This window comes from Paramormyrops kingsleyae, chromosome 6, assembly GCF_048594095.1.
Source record: "Paramormyrops kingsleyae isolate MSU_618 chromosome 6, PKINGS_0.4, whole genome shotgun sequence".
NCBI lineage: Eukaryota > Metazoa > Chordata > Actinopteri > Osteoglossiformes > Mormyridae > Paramormyrops > Paramormyrops kingsleyae.
This window is the reverse complement of record NC_132802.1, coordinates 22138722-22153546: the sequence shown is the minus strand read 5'-3', so window position 1 is coordinate 22153546 and position 14825 is coordinate 22138722. Positions and strand designations below refer to the sequence as shown.

The following is a 14825-nucleotide window of genomic DNA, read 5'->3' as shown; positions in this document are numbered from 1 at the left end:
GTGTGAATTTGGTGTGGAAGAACTTTACTGGCCTGCACAGAGCCCTGACCTCAACCCCATCGAACACCTTTGGGATGGACTAGAACGGAGATTGTGAGCCAGGAGATGGGGTGCTTTTCATCTCACAGATTGATCCACCATATAGCACAACTCAAAAGAATTCACATTCCTCAAATGCAATATATGTACAGTAGTCTGTGTTGAAATTAAAATGTCATAGAGGAGAAAAGGCAATCTTTGCATCATGGTTTGCATTCGTGGGCTTCGTCATTGTAGTAAACACTTGCGGGGAACCTCTTCAGGGGCAACTGTGTCCCAGTCTGTGTAAGTTAGAAGAGATTTGAGCACCTTAGAATTATTTCCCTGCTTTCTCTTTTATTGCCTAGAAGATGTTACTGTATCGAGTCACAGGCTGTGGTGTCCTTAGTGTGTTTTGTTAAAACATTTTTCCTTACACACTTCAGTCATTCTTAATGGAGGTATAGTTTTAAAATGAGTGTTTTCGTACTTTTTTGTTTTGTTTTGTTTTGTTGTATTGAATAATTTTTAGGGGAGTTGAAGATGTCCTTTGAACATTTCTTAGACGGATGCACATTGCTAATGTTAACATTTAAAATACGACAGCTTGAGATACTGAAACGCTAATCTGGCATGTGCAAGGAAAGTATTTGTTTTTGATGTGACATCTATGTAAAATTTGCATTCAGTTGTTTGTGTAATAAATGTTTAATGCAATGAGAACAAAAAACTAAAATTTAAAGTAAATTTGCAGTTGATGCTTACTTTTGTAAAGAAATATATTTTACTATCATGAGATATACTCAGAGAATTACCCATAATTATTTACTATCTTATGAAACATGAAACATGAGTTGATTTCTCCAGAATTAGAATACAAGGAGACCGTAGCCAATTGAGAGGACCGTGTGAGGTAATGTAATGTGTGTCCACAAAAAAAAAAAACACATAATCTTATATTTTCTAGTATTTCCTGCTTTTGAAGCGACAATGGCAATAATTGTAATCTGGATTCTTAGAACAAATAATGTTTTCTACTGGAGGAGTGTATCTAAAGATGAAATGTTCTTTGGCCTGAAGCGAATGTCAGTTCAGTTTAGGGACAGTGACTTGGCCACAGAATGGGCTCTTTGAGATACAGTCATCCTGACGTCAAAGCAGATTTTTAAGCGCATATGTTTCTATTTACAATAAAAAAACACAGTGGCAGAGAGGTTCACTGTTTTCCTCTAATCATCTACATGCATAACTAATGAGCCCTTAAGCTTTTAATAACTTGGCCTGGCCGTGTTCCACCCCTTCGATGGTCTGCCTGTCTGAACTGCGATAAGGGAAATTCTCACTTAAGTCTTCCATCATCTGAAGACAGGATAAAAGCATATATGCAGCATGTTGAAGATGCTTGAGTACAGTCACTATCAGGTATGGTGTGTGTTTCTTGTCAGTGCTACAGAAATTCCGGTTGTGATTGCAGACAGTATTATTTGTTATTTGTACGGCCACACTTCTACTCTACGGATTCATGTAGTTAGATATCCTGGTGCCTCTAAGATGCCTATGGTGCGAGTATGCGCTCTGTAGTGAACTGGCCTCCGTCCAGGGTGTCCCGTAACCTCCCTGTTCTTCTTGAGGTGTCAGACTCGCCACAACACTTAAGCAGTCAAGAAAAATGTATTGAGATATTAATAACAAGGTTATTCATAATGTAAATATGAAGACAAGGTTGAACTTTGTGTGTTAAAAAGTAAGCCATTTTTATACAGTAAATGTGGCATATACTATAGATTTTCTCCACATTTCTCAGCCATTAATTTCATGAGGTTACTTTTTTGCTTGGAATTAAACTCGTGCTTCCAAGAAGCTCCAATCAGATACAATCAGTATCAATGATACCACCTGCAACAATAAGGATTTGTTGGATGCATAAGAAAATGTGTGTTGCCAGGTAACTGCTCCTGATCCATGCATCTCCACTCTGTCTCCCACGCAGGTTCAGACTCACCTGGAGAACCCTACCAAGTATCACATTCAGCAGGCCCAGCGGCAACAAGTGAAGCAGTACCTGTCCACCACTCTGGGAAGCAAACTCGGCACCCAGGCCATCAGTCTGCCCTGCCCCAGCCAGCCTGTTGAGCACGGGGGCATGCCCCCAGCACCTGGCAACAGCGCCCCCAACAGCCCTATGGCACTACTCACCCTCAATACCAACTGCGAGAGAGAGGTAGAGCAAGTCACGCATGTCCATGTTTGGCTCAGAAGGCAACATTTTATGAACGTCTGATTATTAGCCTGCCTCTGGTTGGCCATCCTTTTACAATAGCGTGCTTAACATATAGCATTATTTCTTCTATCGCTGCCAACACCACACAAGAGTCCAGGTTTCACCGGCAGCTATGTGTGTGTCACCCCAAATACGCACTTTGGACGATGCAGGGCATTGCATGGGCTGGACCGACATGCCGGCATCCAGAGGATTTTTTTGGAATTAATTAATGCCACAATTTGCAGTACATTTCCTACCGTAAATCACACGTTGTGTGATTCATTTAAATACTCTCCTCCCCCATATTTGTGCTTTGAAGAGGAACTCCTACGAATGCATATGCAGTATGGCCAGTTGCAAAATTAACTGTCGACAGCGTTCCACTGCTAACTTTTCACTGCATGTCTTTAGTTAATCCCAGCAGTACTATTTTAACGGCAAAAGTCGGTTTGCATTGGCACAAAGTGTTGGTAAATCTGGCCCTAAGCATTCTTCATAAATGAATGCAGGATGTTAAATGGTTTTATGAAGTACAGAAAACTATTTGGAGCCTAATAGTCATTTATTGTAGGATTAATTTAAAAATGGCATTTGGTTATTTTTTCTAAACACAAGCATAGCGTATTTGTCGAGAACGGTGTTAATGAGAAGTAATCTTTATTTGATGCAGATGTAGAGATGACTAAGTTGCATTATAACGTGTGGGTTAGAATACCAGCATATGTGGGACACAGGGTCATTATCAATAACAATAACTTAAGCTTCAAGAAAACCATTTCATAACCTGAAATAAAAACAATTGTCAAATATTTTCTGTTACAGTTTTTTTTTAATAATATTTAGGTGTAAATAATGATTTGTTTATCTTTAATGACCATTGATATTTTACCCATTTTGAACATGTTTTGCTATTTTGAGGACATTAGTACGTAATGTGCACTGTATATTCCCAGTGTATTATGTAGGATACTCCAAAGATCAGACACATAAAACACTTCTACAACTTCTATCCATAGAAATAAAATGATCAAAACCTGAACTGAGAATAAAATATACTAAATTTAAATATATTTTTAAAATAAAAACTATTACAGTCTAATAAACCACACTGAAAACTAACTAAAATTAAATTGGATTTCAAATGAAAATTGAAAACAATATATAAAATAAAAACTGAATAAAAAAATCTAAACTCTGATAATAACTGATGTGGGGGACAACATATACATAAACTATTGCAACAGAGAAAACACATACAGCAACTGAGTAACAACAAATCCAAATAGCAACCAATACATACAACTAAAAGGAAACCATACAAATGACAAATGTGAAGATGGGTGAGCAGCTATAATCTGGAATGTCTTTGCTTCCACATTTCAATCCAGAATGAAAATGTAATGAATGATGCAGTGTGCAGTGGGTGCACTGACTGGGTGTCTTGGCTAAATGGCGATGTAAATTACCTAAACAGCAAAATAATGGTAAACGTACAACATGATTTAATATGAACAAGATCTTCCCTTCCTTTTGCCTCTTGTCAAGTATGATCCATTTCCATTGAAATGTCAATCTTAACAGGTTCCTTGCAAACATAAACCTTTGTAAGCATAGGATATTAGTGCTCACAGGTTTTTTTGAGGATATACCTACAGTAACACTACAAAGCTCAGGTAGTACAGCTCCTGAGTATGATGGATTGCAGTGTCATAGTGTTTATGTTCTTTAATTGCAGATGGATGACGTCATTGATGACATTATTAGTCTGGAATCGAGTTATAATGACGATATCCTTGGGCTTATGGACCCAGGACTCCAATTGGCCAATACGGTAGGTTACCCATTCTACTCATCTCCTTCACGTCTACAGCAAGCAGGTATGAAGGTACAACTTTTGTTGTTAACACTGTGTTAACATAAAGTGTGGCTTGAAATAGCAAAAGGAAGCTGATCTATAAATATTATTTTGTTTCTTATGAGATTTCCCCAGATGCCATAATGTGTGTATTTTAGAGATGTGACCTGAGGAGGGTAACGTGAAAGACGATTAACAAGCTTGAGCCATTCAGTGGACAAAGTGTTTTGTTATAGTTTACATTTTTATGACAATTGCAATATATTCAGTGTTTTATTTAAGTAGGAAATTAAATGCAGGCCATTGGAACAAGGGAGTTCAAATAAATTCTGTGGGGATACACTATACTGTGTCAGTGTAGCATAAAGAGTTCTCATTCCTGGTCTTTCCACGTACTGTACACAATGATTTTTAATGAGAATGCACCTAATTAATACAGAATAATGAGCTGGATGGCAGATCAGTGCAGACACTGGGTCATAGTGAGGACCAGGACTGAGAAGCGTGGAGATAAATCACAGTAGTTTTGTGTTTTGTCTCCCTCTAGTGACTCTCAGCAGTCGTTACAGCTACCAAGTACAGCAAGTCTATTGCAGGTCTCTGAATGTCCCTCTGGTTTAGCAGCAGTGTCTGTGGTTACTTGTCTTGACTCATCTGTTGCTGCGGTTTTCTTTGAGTTCAAACCAAAGTCTGTTATGTCCCACAGATCCCAGTGTCAGCTAACCTCCTAGATATGTATGGCAACCAGTGTATGCCCCCACACGGGCTCTCCGTTAGCAACTCCTGCCCTGCCAGCCTGCCCAACATCAAGAGGGAACTTTCGGGTAAATGCACGACCCCACACCCTAACCCCTAGCTAGCACAGTGCATGCAGAGGATAGTCTGCAAGCTAGGATGGGCCTCCTTCAAGTCCACCGAATATTAGGTTGGTGTGGTGCAGGACACAAGCTCGTTACTGAGGATGGTGTGTCTAAATCGTTATCAACTAAAACCCTAAACTGAGTACTGAAGAATTCAGAAGCTCAGAGGAAATAGCCTAACACTATCCTCACACAAACACAACTCTGGAAATGAGTTTGATAGAACACAGATGGGATAAAATGTGCGGGGCTGTGTACCAGCAGTCTCTGGGTTACAAACATCCAACTTACAGACAACTCGTAATAACGAACGGAATGCCATAAAGCCTATAGTATTAATAAATCAGGTTGAATACAGTAGTTTGTAATAATGAATGCACGCACAACTCTGACATTCAGCAGCTTCAGCAGTTCGTCAGCACGGGGTACAGTACAGTATCATTTATAGTTACTTTTATTATCACTGTATAATTATTATTATCATGTGCTGTATTATTATTTTTCTGACTAACCTACAAATTTGACTTAAAGACAGGCTTAGCGAACAGATCTCATTCATAACCTGGGGGCTGTCTGTATTGCATCATTTCTGTGTGAAAGAGGTGTCAAAATTATAAACTATATGTTCCCTCAAACCAAGTCATGTGTTTAGTTTTTAGCTTGCTGGTAGTTTCCCAGCACAGTACAGATATCCATATTGTGTGCAATTGAAAACCCACAACAAAAATATAATGTGCCAAATAGTTCCCCTTTCTCCGGCCTTGGTGCACATGCTGGACAAGTCTGGATCCTGTGACAAGTTTGAAAGCTATCAGAACCCTGAGGGCTTTCCAGTAGGTACGTTTCATTATTTGTCTTTCAAACGTGGCATTGTTTTGTACAATTAGATACACTGTGTATAAGGCAATTATATTTAATTAACGTGCAATGTATTTGAAATTTCCCTTATTGCTGAAAACAATGTGAAATTAATACATTCAATGTAACTACGTATTATTGAACTTATTTCATCTAATCAAATGTTATTCTGTGCTGATGTAGTAACTACACAGTTATGTATGATTAGAAATTTGTCTTTTTGCACTGCATCAGCAAATTGATTTTTATGGTGCTTATTATCGGAAGCCTGAAATGTGCACAATCAGTTGCCATGTAACTTTTTCAATCCATGCTAATTATTTTTTACATATTATTGCAAGTATATACAATATTGCACACAATATGGGATATACTAGCATTTTTCACCCAGAAGCAAATTTGCCAGGTCTTTTATTGTGTTAGCTGAAATATACGAGCAAACTAAATAAAGGGATTTGTTAGAAGCATACTTGATAAAGACATTTTATATTTAAAATTTCACCATCGAGATACTACCTGTGCTGTATCATTTTGTTATTTTACCCCTTGTGACAGGAGTCTTATCGCCATAAATAGAACATGAAATGGAAGGTCAAATGCTTTGAACCACTAAAATTGACAGTTTTTGCTACAATTTACCTGACAGGCCAGGTGAAAAAAAGTCTCAAACACTGTTTTCTGACGGAGCAGAAATGAAGGCTTTGTAACAGACAACAAAGGATGTTGCCGTCCTGGTTTCTTCAGTGCATATTTCTGTGATGCTTTAACATAATGTTCCTAGATGAATGTCCCTTTCACTCTGGTTGCAGAGGCTGAATTCCGAGCTCTGGCAAAGGAAAGGCAAAAGAAGGACAACCACAACCTTAGTGAGTTTTCTCCATGTTATGGCCAGACCTGCTCTGTAGTTGCAGAAAGCTTATTGATTTATATGTTTAATTGGATTTAATATGTAATGTTAGGATTCTGAGAGAAGTGAGAGAACTTCAAATGTTGGCTACAAATCACATAAATAGTTGTTTATGCATCAGCAGTAATACTCTGTTCATACAAGTTCTTTTTGGACAAGTATGTGACGTTCATTTTTCTCTAGTCATTGAATTGATTGTTATTTCCAGTGAAACATATTAATGTATTTTTCTTTTTACTTTGATCTCTTTAGTTGAAAGAAGACGTCGTTTTAACATTAATGATCGAATCAAAGAACTCGGAACCATGATTCCAAAATCAAACGACCCGTAAGTGTGATGTTGTATCCAGAACCATTACTGGTGTCATTCATTTTGTGAAGCTGCAGAATTTCAGATCCCCCCCCCCCAAAAAAAAAACAGAACTCAATTTAGAAGCACGTGTTTTGTTTTTATGCATCTTTTGTTCATGTTACTATGTATATTCTTTTCTAAATTTCAGACATAAAAATAACAGTACTATAGTGGTGATGGAAAAATATGTTATTTAACAAAAACAATTGTAAAAGGATATAGAACACAAATATAACAGACAGTATTGAATAATCATGGTTAAAATTGTACCCTTTATGAATTAACAAATGTTGTAGGATATCTCAGTTTTCATAATAATTGTATGCATTTGTCTAGAGCTGTGTCCCATTCCTCGTGTTATGTTTGGGGTTCTGGGTTTCTGAACTCCTCAGGGACATGCGGTGGAACAAGGGGACCATCCTGAAGGCCTCTGTGGATTACATCAGGAAGCTGCAGCGTGAGCAACAGCGTTCAAAAGAGTTGGAGAATAGGCAGAAAAAGCTGGAGCATACCAACAGGCACTTACTGCTACGGATACAGGTAACCCCCCCCCCCCCCAGCCCTTCCTCACTTGGCACAGTCCAATTTTGCAGGAGATCCAATTTTGCAGGAGATCCCTTTTCAGAAGAACGATTTTATCCCTCCTTTAGAGAATCAGAATTGTTTGTATCGCCAAGTACTTTTAGATGCAAGGAATATACTTTGGGGTGTTCGGCAAAACAATCTTGAAAATTCAGGACAATCCAAATTACAGTATGTGTCTACTGCAGATAATTTTCATAGTGCAGTGTAGGAGCAGGTTGGACAGGTAGGTGGTGGCGGAGGGTGTAATGTGCTCAGTGTGATGTAGCTGCAGGGAAACAAGACGAATGGCCTCAATGGTAGCAGAGTAGAAGTGCACCATCACTGTCTTTGGCAGATTGAACTTCTTCAGCTGCCGCAGGAAGTACATCCTCTGCTGGTCTTTCTTGGTAAGGGAACTGATGTTCAGCTGCCGTCTAAGAGATGAAGGTGTCCAGGAAGCATAAACACTCCAGTCATGCAGAGTGATGAGGGCGGATGGTGCTGAGCTTCTCCTGTAGTTTATTACAATCTCCACTGTCTTCAGAGCATTGAGCAGCAGATTCTGCTGGATAACGGAGGGAGAGTCTCACATCTGTAGGCAGACTCATCCCCTTCAGAGAGCAGTCCAATGAGAGTGGTATCATCTGCCAGCTTCAAGAGTTTGATAGAGTGGTGACTAGAGGTGCAGCTGTTCCATGGATACAGAGAATAGTAGTAAGAAAAGCACATAGACTTTAGGGGAGCCGATGCTGTTGGGCAGAGGATTAGAGATTTCCCAGCTTCATATGTTGCTTCCTGTTAGAAAGAAGGTCTGTAATCTACCTGCCGGTGGATTCGGGAACATTGAGCTGGAAGAGCTTGCTCTGGAGCAGAGCCGGGATGATAACATTGAATACAGAGCTAAAGACCGCAAGCAGCACTCTGGCATACATTCTATCAGAGTCTAGGTGTTGGAGGATGAAGTATAGGGCCATGTTTATAGCATCGCTCATAGACCTGTTGGCTCTGTAGGCAAACTGCAAAGGGTCCAGGAGTAGGCTTGAGGAGGGACATCACAAGGCGCTCTAAAGACTCCACCGCTATAGAAGTGAGGTTGATGGATCTGAAGTCATAATGTCTGGTGATCCTTGGTTTCTTGGGATTAGGAATGATTGTGGAGGATTTGAAGCAGGTTGGCACGTGGCATGTCTCCAGTGAGGTATCACTGCAGTGCAGTGTTTCAAGGTGGACTGAGAGTCTGTCCCAGCTGCCTTTTAAGGGTTCTGTCTCTTGATCATCCCCTGAACATCCCGTGAATAGAGCAGTTGTGGGTTGGGGGAGGGGGCTGGCCATTGTTGACATTTATAACGGCCTGGGGTTGGATAAATGTGCTGTTGCCATCGGTCTGGAGCTGACTAAATGCAAACCCAATATAGTAATATAGTAATGCTCATTTACTCATTAAGGGACATGTTTGTAACTGGGTTAAACATAGCAACACTTGTGCCAGTGTAATTAACTTTAGTGCTTGTGTGTGATTCAGGAACTGGAAATGCAGGCTCGCGCTCATGGGTTGGCTGTGGTCGCACCCACTGCCCTCTGTTCCCCTGAACTTGCAAATCGGGCCATCAAGCAGGAAGCGGTCCGGGGAGACTGCAGCCAGGATCTGTACCATCAGCAGCGGCACGCGGCCTCCAAGCCACCAGGACCCACCACTCTGGACCTCAGCGACGGCACCATCAGCTTTAGCAATGGGCCCCCGACCCAGGGAGAGCCCAGTGTGTACAGCATCGCAACCAAGGGGTCCTCGAAGCTGGACAGCATGCTGATGGACGAGGCGGTGTCTCCTGCGGGTGTGGAAGACCCGCTGCTGTGCTGCGTTTCACCAGGGGTCTCCAAAGACAACAGCCGCGAGAACAGCATGAGCATGGAGGAGAACGAGCATGGCTGTTAGCGGGCCGCACGCCAGCCGGCTCCCCAGCTCTACTAACAGCTTGTACAGTAACACCCCTGCTGACGCTGCTGCAGAGGAGGGCGTGGTGGTTGCAGGCTGCTTCTCAAGTATTTCTTTTATTGTTTACATTATTTCCCTTGTCCTTTTTTTTCCTTTTTTCAAATTTGCCATCCACCTCTTTAAACTAACAGTCTGAATCACTGTCTGATCACTGATAGATATTTAATTAAATTTGAGTAGGGCAAAACTGTAGTCAGCTTTAATCAGAAATGATTCATTTACTTTTGCAATTGATTTTCTAAGTCTTTAAAATGTTAAAAATATTCAAATTTCCTAAGGCGAAGGTTATAGATCATCGCTTTTAAGCGGCAAACCTCCTGCTTTATCTATCCAGCAGCACTACTAGGCAGTTTCATAAATGAGAAGTGGCTGAAGAAACGGTGTGTTTAATATTCACAAACGGTTTTGATGGTAGCATCCTTTATGTTGCTTCCTGCGTTGCATATTTTGTGGCTGTAAAGAATTCAATTCGACCCCCTAAAACCAGTCAACAGAGAAGCAGATATTATCAGCGATGGGCATTTCAGGTTCAGTAGCTAAAAATCCAGACTAGGATTTTGTTTCTACCAACCAGTTGAATTTAAAGAGTCACAGTCACAGAGTACTCAGCAGGTTGGTAAAAACAAAATCCTAGTCTGGATTTTTAGCTACTGAACCTAATATTCCCAGCGCTGGATATTATACTGAGAGCAGTATTTGTTAAAGTGACCTTTTCCTCATGCGTATGGTGCTGTCTGAGGCCGAAGGAGGTCTGATATACAAACCCCTCTTCTCCAGCATAAACCTCCTGTTGTGATGTATCCCACTGGATGTGGCTGCATGGATGGTGCCACATCACCCTAACAACAGACCCCTAAAGTGACATCACCCTTATACTTAAAAACATCCCCATCACACTTTATTCACTGACTGTGCTGAAGCTCTGGGAATGAATCATTACACATGAAAGGCCAATCAGACTAGCAATCACTTAGCACAAGTCCAGGGTTTTAATCACTATGCCATCTGCTGCCCTTAACTTAGAAACCAACAAAAAGAGCAATATCAATATGCAGGGATGCATCTCCTTTTAGCTCTCATGCTTCTTTTGTGTCACTGACCACTTCAGTTGTATATTCCTGTCTGCAGGCCTCCTATTCAATGCAGCGCTAAAATGTCGAGCCTATAATGAAAATGCAGACTCTTTATAATTTATATCAGAATCCTCTTGAGTAGACAATATGATGACAGCACACATCTGATTAACATCATTTTCATTTTAAAACTTCAAAAAACATGAATGTGGGGATAATTTCAGTCGTGGCAATTTTAAGAACTCTTGTGATCTCAGCAAGAGTATATATCCAGGTAACGGTTTGTGTTCGTCATGGGCTCTGCTCTGCATGCCTCTTTGTGTCTAACAGTAACTTTCAGGACATTTTTATTGTGCTAAAGTTTATATTGAAAAGGAATATAAGGAGACTTTTTTTATTATGACTCGTGGACGTTGTTACTTAAAACTCAAAGAAAACTCGGCTGTCAGATATGAAATGAAGATTTGATAAACAGTTTTTTGTATATTCTAAAGAGTTTTTATTGCACTCATGCTACTGTATGACAGATGGTAGTTGGTTATATGAATAACAGGCTTTATTGTTTTATTTCCTCTGTTTAACTTCAACATAAAGTTGTAGCAGTCTACTCAATATTACGTCAATGGCAATAACCATCGATGTTAGATATCGGAGAGACATTGCGCTTTCTGAAAAGGTGAATTTTAAAAACAAAAACACGATCCTCTGAATCGCAATAATCGAATATGCAATAAGTATTTAAAGTAGATATATTGTGCCTGTGTGTTTTAGACATCAGGATCAAGTTGTTTTCTTAAGCTTACCAGTGTTGAGACAGCGGCGTGCGACGGGAAAGGTGGTTTGTGGACGATGTGCCTTAATTTTAAGATTCATCTTACTTTCGTTCATTTGGGCAGCTGGTGCATGGAAGGTTCCTGCAGCTCCCACTGAAACAGCTTTGTGGTCAACTGGGAGCCAGTGGGAAGCTCCGTCTTCAGCTGCCACGAGGGGGCGTTGTTGTACGTTTGCAGGGTGGAAAGTACTGTAGGATTTCTGGAAGGATGTTCGCGTTACCGTGGTAGGGACGCAGGACCAACTCTGGTCTACAGAAGAGTAGTGCTCCATCACTTAGCCTTCTACGTGTAGCCTTAAAAAAAGTCTGTAATCCAAATGTTCACTCTGTCGGAGTGTTTTTATTTTATCAAAATGTGATAGTGTGGACTGCCAAAATGTTTTGCCAAAATCAAAGTGACGGAATGTCTTTATATGCAAAGCAATATAACATAAACATTAATGTATTTAATGTATTACCGATTTTTTTTTTTCTTTCGCTTTTTTAATTTGACTGACGGTGTCGTCGCTGTCAAATAAAATTTTCTTTACTGTATGAAGCAATATTTAGGTCAGAGCAATATGAGGTGATGGCATAAAGCACAAGCACGCACTTACAGGGTCAGTGTCGGAACACGCGATGCACTGGAGAATGCTTCCTCAGACCACGGGTCTGTGCTTCACACACAACTGGTAGTGGCTGCCTATCACTCCGTCCACCGGCTGGTGGAATGCAGCCACTGCGGATCGAGCCTGCCAGGCATCCGTTGGGTCCATGCCTGCTGCCCGTCGCCCAACAGATGCCTCTCAGGCACTGCCTCCACACAGATGCCTGCTACTGTAATGTGACAATACCTTGTTCACCCGAGGACACGGGAGGCTGTGCCCAGTGTGGTTAGCTACTGACGTAGTAATGGAATAGTGATTAAAAAATGTTTTCTTTGAAACTGCATATGTGAACTACTTCATGGATATTAAATATTAAAGATGATTAAATGGTTTTCAGATATAGTCTGAGTGATTTGTTCCCTTATTCAAATATAGCATTCCACGTACAATTTCATTCCTGCAAGTGCAACTTCGTTGTTAATAGTGAATGTTTTATTATCGTTGAAGGTTGAAAGCAGTCAAGCTTCAGGCAGTTGTAAGCAGATCTCAAGGTCAGAGCGCATTCTGTCAGCTTGCCTCAGTCCATCACACCATTTCTTGAAGGCTTTCTTTCTTTTGTTTTGCGGGTGTCACTGAAGATTTGTACATAAGAATAAAAAAGAAATGTTTGAGAGTTAATTACAAACTGGGCATGGAACATCTAACTGAACAGAGAATACAGTAATATCTGAAAATAAGGTCTTCAACAAGGGGTCCGCAGAGAAACTGCAGGGGGTCCGTGAATCATTGCATAATGACAAACTACTTTTTGTGAAATTTTATAAAAAATGTCAAGCCAGTAATAAGTCAAGCCACTGATCAATAATCACTATAAACTCCATATAACTATGAATTAAACACGCATGCTTAGTTGTCATCCAGATTCTTTATTCAGCTCAAATGTTATTGTACAGGTGCCCAGCTGCGCAATTAAAATGCGCTATGTTAATGAGAACAGTCACATACAATGTTAAAATAACAAAAATGTACAAATTACAAAGAAACACCTGCAGTCTAAATTACATGAACAGTGGACATTAAAGCAATAAATGAAACCCTATTCACAGCCTATAGTATTGACTAAGTTACCTGAACTACACACACATAGACACACACCTTAAAAATATCTGAAATGAAAGAGAAATGTGATGTAAAATTTGTAACAATAATAAGCCTCAATCAATAACGTTTATATGTTTTATTTATTTTTATTCATTATTTCATAAATATACAGGTTAATATAGTTAATGTGTGTGTTAATATAGGCCAGGCCTAATCCATAACAGTGTTTTCTAATGTGTAATGAGGGGGTCTTTGCTGTGTGTCTCTATCCACCATGGGGTCTTTGCTGTGTGTCTCTATCCACCATGGGGTCTTTGCTGTGTGTCTCTATCCACCATGGGGTCTTTGCTGTGTGTCTCTATCCACCATGGGGTCTGTGCTCTGACCAAGGTTGAAGAGCCCTGCTGTGGGTAATAGGGTGGGGGATTCCACTAACCTCGAAGTATGAGGCAATAGGGCTACCCACTGAGTTACCATGTCATATTATTTTAATTATAGAAGTGACATGAATGAGATCCTTTGTACCTCCATGTGGCTTAGCCTTTAGAGTTCTGCCTATTGTATTTTACATTTATTTATTTAGCAGAAACTTTTATTTGAAGTGACATACAAGTAAGAAAAGATTGGAGTCAGGTAGCAGGGTTAACCAATGTCTGGACCATTTAGGGTTAAGGGCCTCACTCAGGGGCATAACACAACTGCTTTAGACATATACAGAACGATACAAAGAATAAAAGTAACACAAACCTAGCTTTAGCTAGCCACGCAATACTCTGTGGGGACTCTGGCAGCAGAGTTTCTCACAAGGAATCCTGTGCAACCTTCCTAAATATTCGAGCCTTTGGTGCATAATTGTATCCCATGAATAGAACAGTCATTGCCCAGGTACTGTTATTTTCCTGGGTATATTGCAGTGGATCAATAGACAACCAGATTCAAGGATTAATGGTCAGCTGGAATCTTAACAATGAGGTTTTTGAGTTGCACACCAAGGGAGCAGAACCTGGCAACAAGGCATGAACTTTCGATATTTTTACAATGATAAAGGCAGTTGTTTATGTCTCAGACCATCCTCGTGACACCAAACATGAATATGTACACCACCTACAGTAACATTACACAATGTTTCTTCCATTTAGGCATTATGTGTAACCTTTCTACGATCTGGGAAAAGGGGCAGAGGAGCAGGGAGAGAGGAGTTGGGAAGGAAGGTTTATGAGTAGAGCACATGCAAGAGGCTGCTTGTGGGACGGTTCTTCCTCAGTGGGGGTGCATGCAGCACGTGTGCCAGAGTGTGTGTGAGCCCAGTCTTTTCAGAGCTGACTTGACAGCTCCCCCCTGGGGTGAAACACAGCACAATACCTGATGCTCTCCTCTTTCTATGCTGGCTCTATTTCGCAAGAATTGTGCACAAATGGGACCATGGTTTGTCTCTCAAATGTAAATAAGGACTTAACACATTAACATCAATGAGCCTAATACCTCATCAAGTTTAATGGCTTAGTATCTCATTACAGAGGCTTCGGAGAACCATGGATACCACAACAAATTCGGGGGCCCAG

At 40.4% G+C, this 14825-nt stretch overlaps 1 protein-coding gene across 5 annotated transcripts in view; it reads left to right on the top strand.

The window, feature by feature from the left end:
* The window catches only part of LOC111842299 (microphthalmia-associated transcription factor-like), a 34874-nt gene extending 22321 nt beyond the window's left edge, over positions 1 to 12553 (top strand). For 3 of the 5 annotated variants that reach the window (XM_023808769.2, XM_023808772.2, XM_023808770.2), the window contains exons 3-10: positions 2009 to 2239; positions 4017 to 4112; positions 4843 to 4960; positions 5741 to 5833; positions 6664 to 6720; positions 7014 to 7089; positions 7506 to 7653; positions 9200 to 12553. In XM_023808769.2, coding sequence (XP_023664537.1) covers positions 2009 to 2239; positions 4017 to 4112; positions 4843 to 4960; positions 5741 to 5833; positions 6664 to 6720; positions 7014 to 7089; positions 7506 to 7653; positions 9200 to 9610 — 1230 coding nt within the window. In that variant the 3' untranslated portion in view covers positions 9611 to 12553. The remainder of the gene's footprint in view (positions 1 to 2008; positions 2240 to 4016; positions 4113 to 4842; positions 4961 to 5740; positions 5834 to 6663; positions 6721 to 7013; positions 7090 to 7505; positions 7654 to 9199) is intronic. The other 2 variants (XM_023808773.2, XM_023808774.2) reach the window with 1 other exon arrangement.
* Positions 12554 to 14825: the final 2272 nt, after the last annotated feature.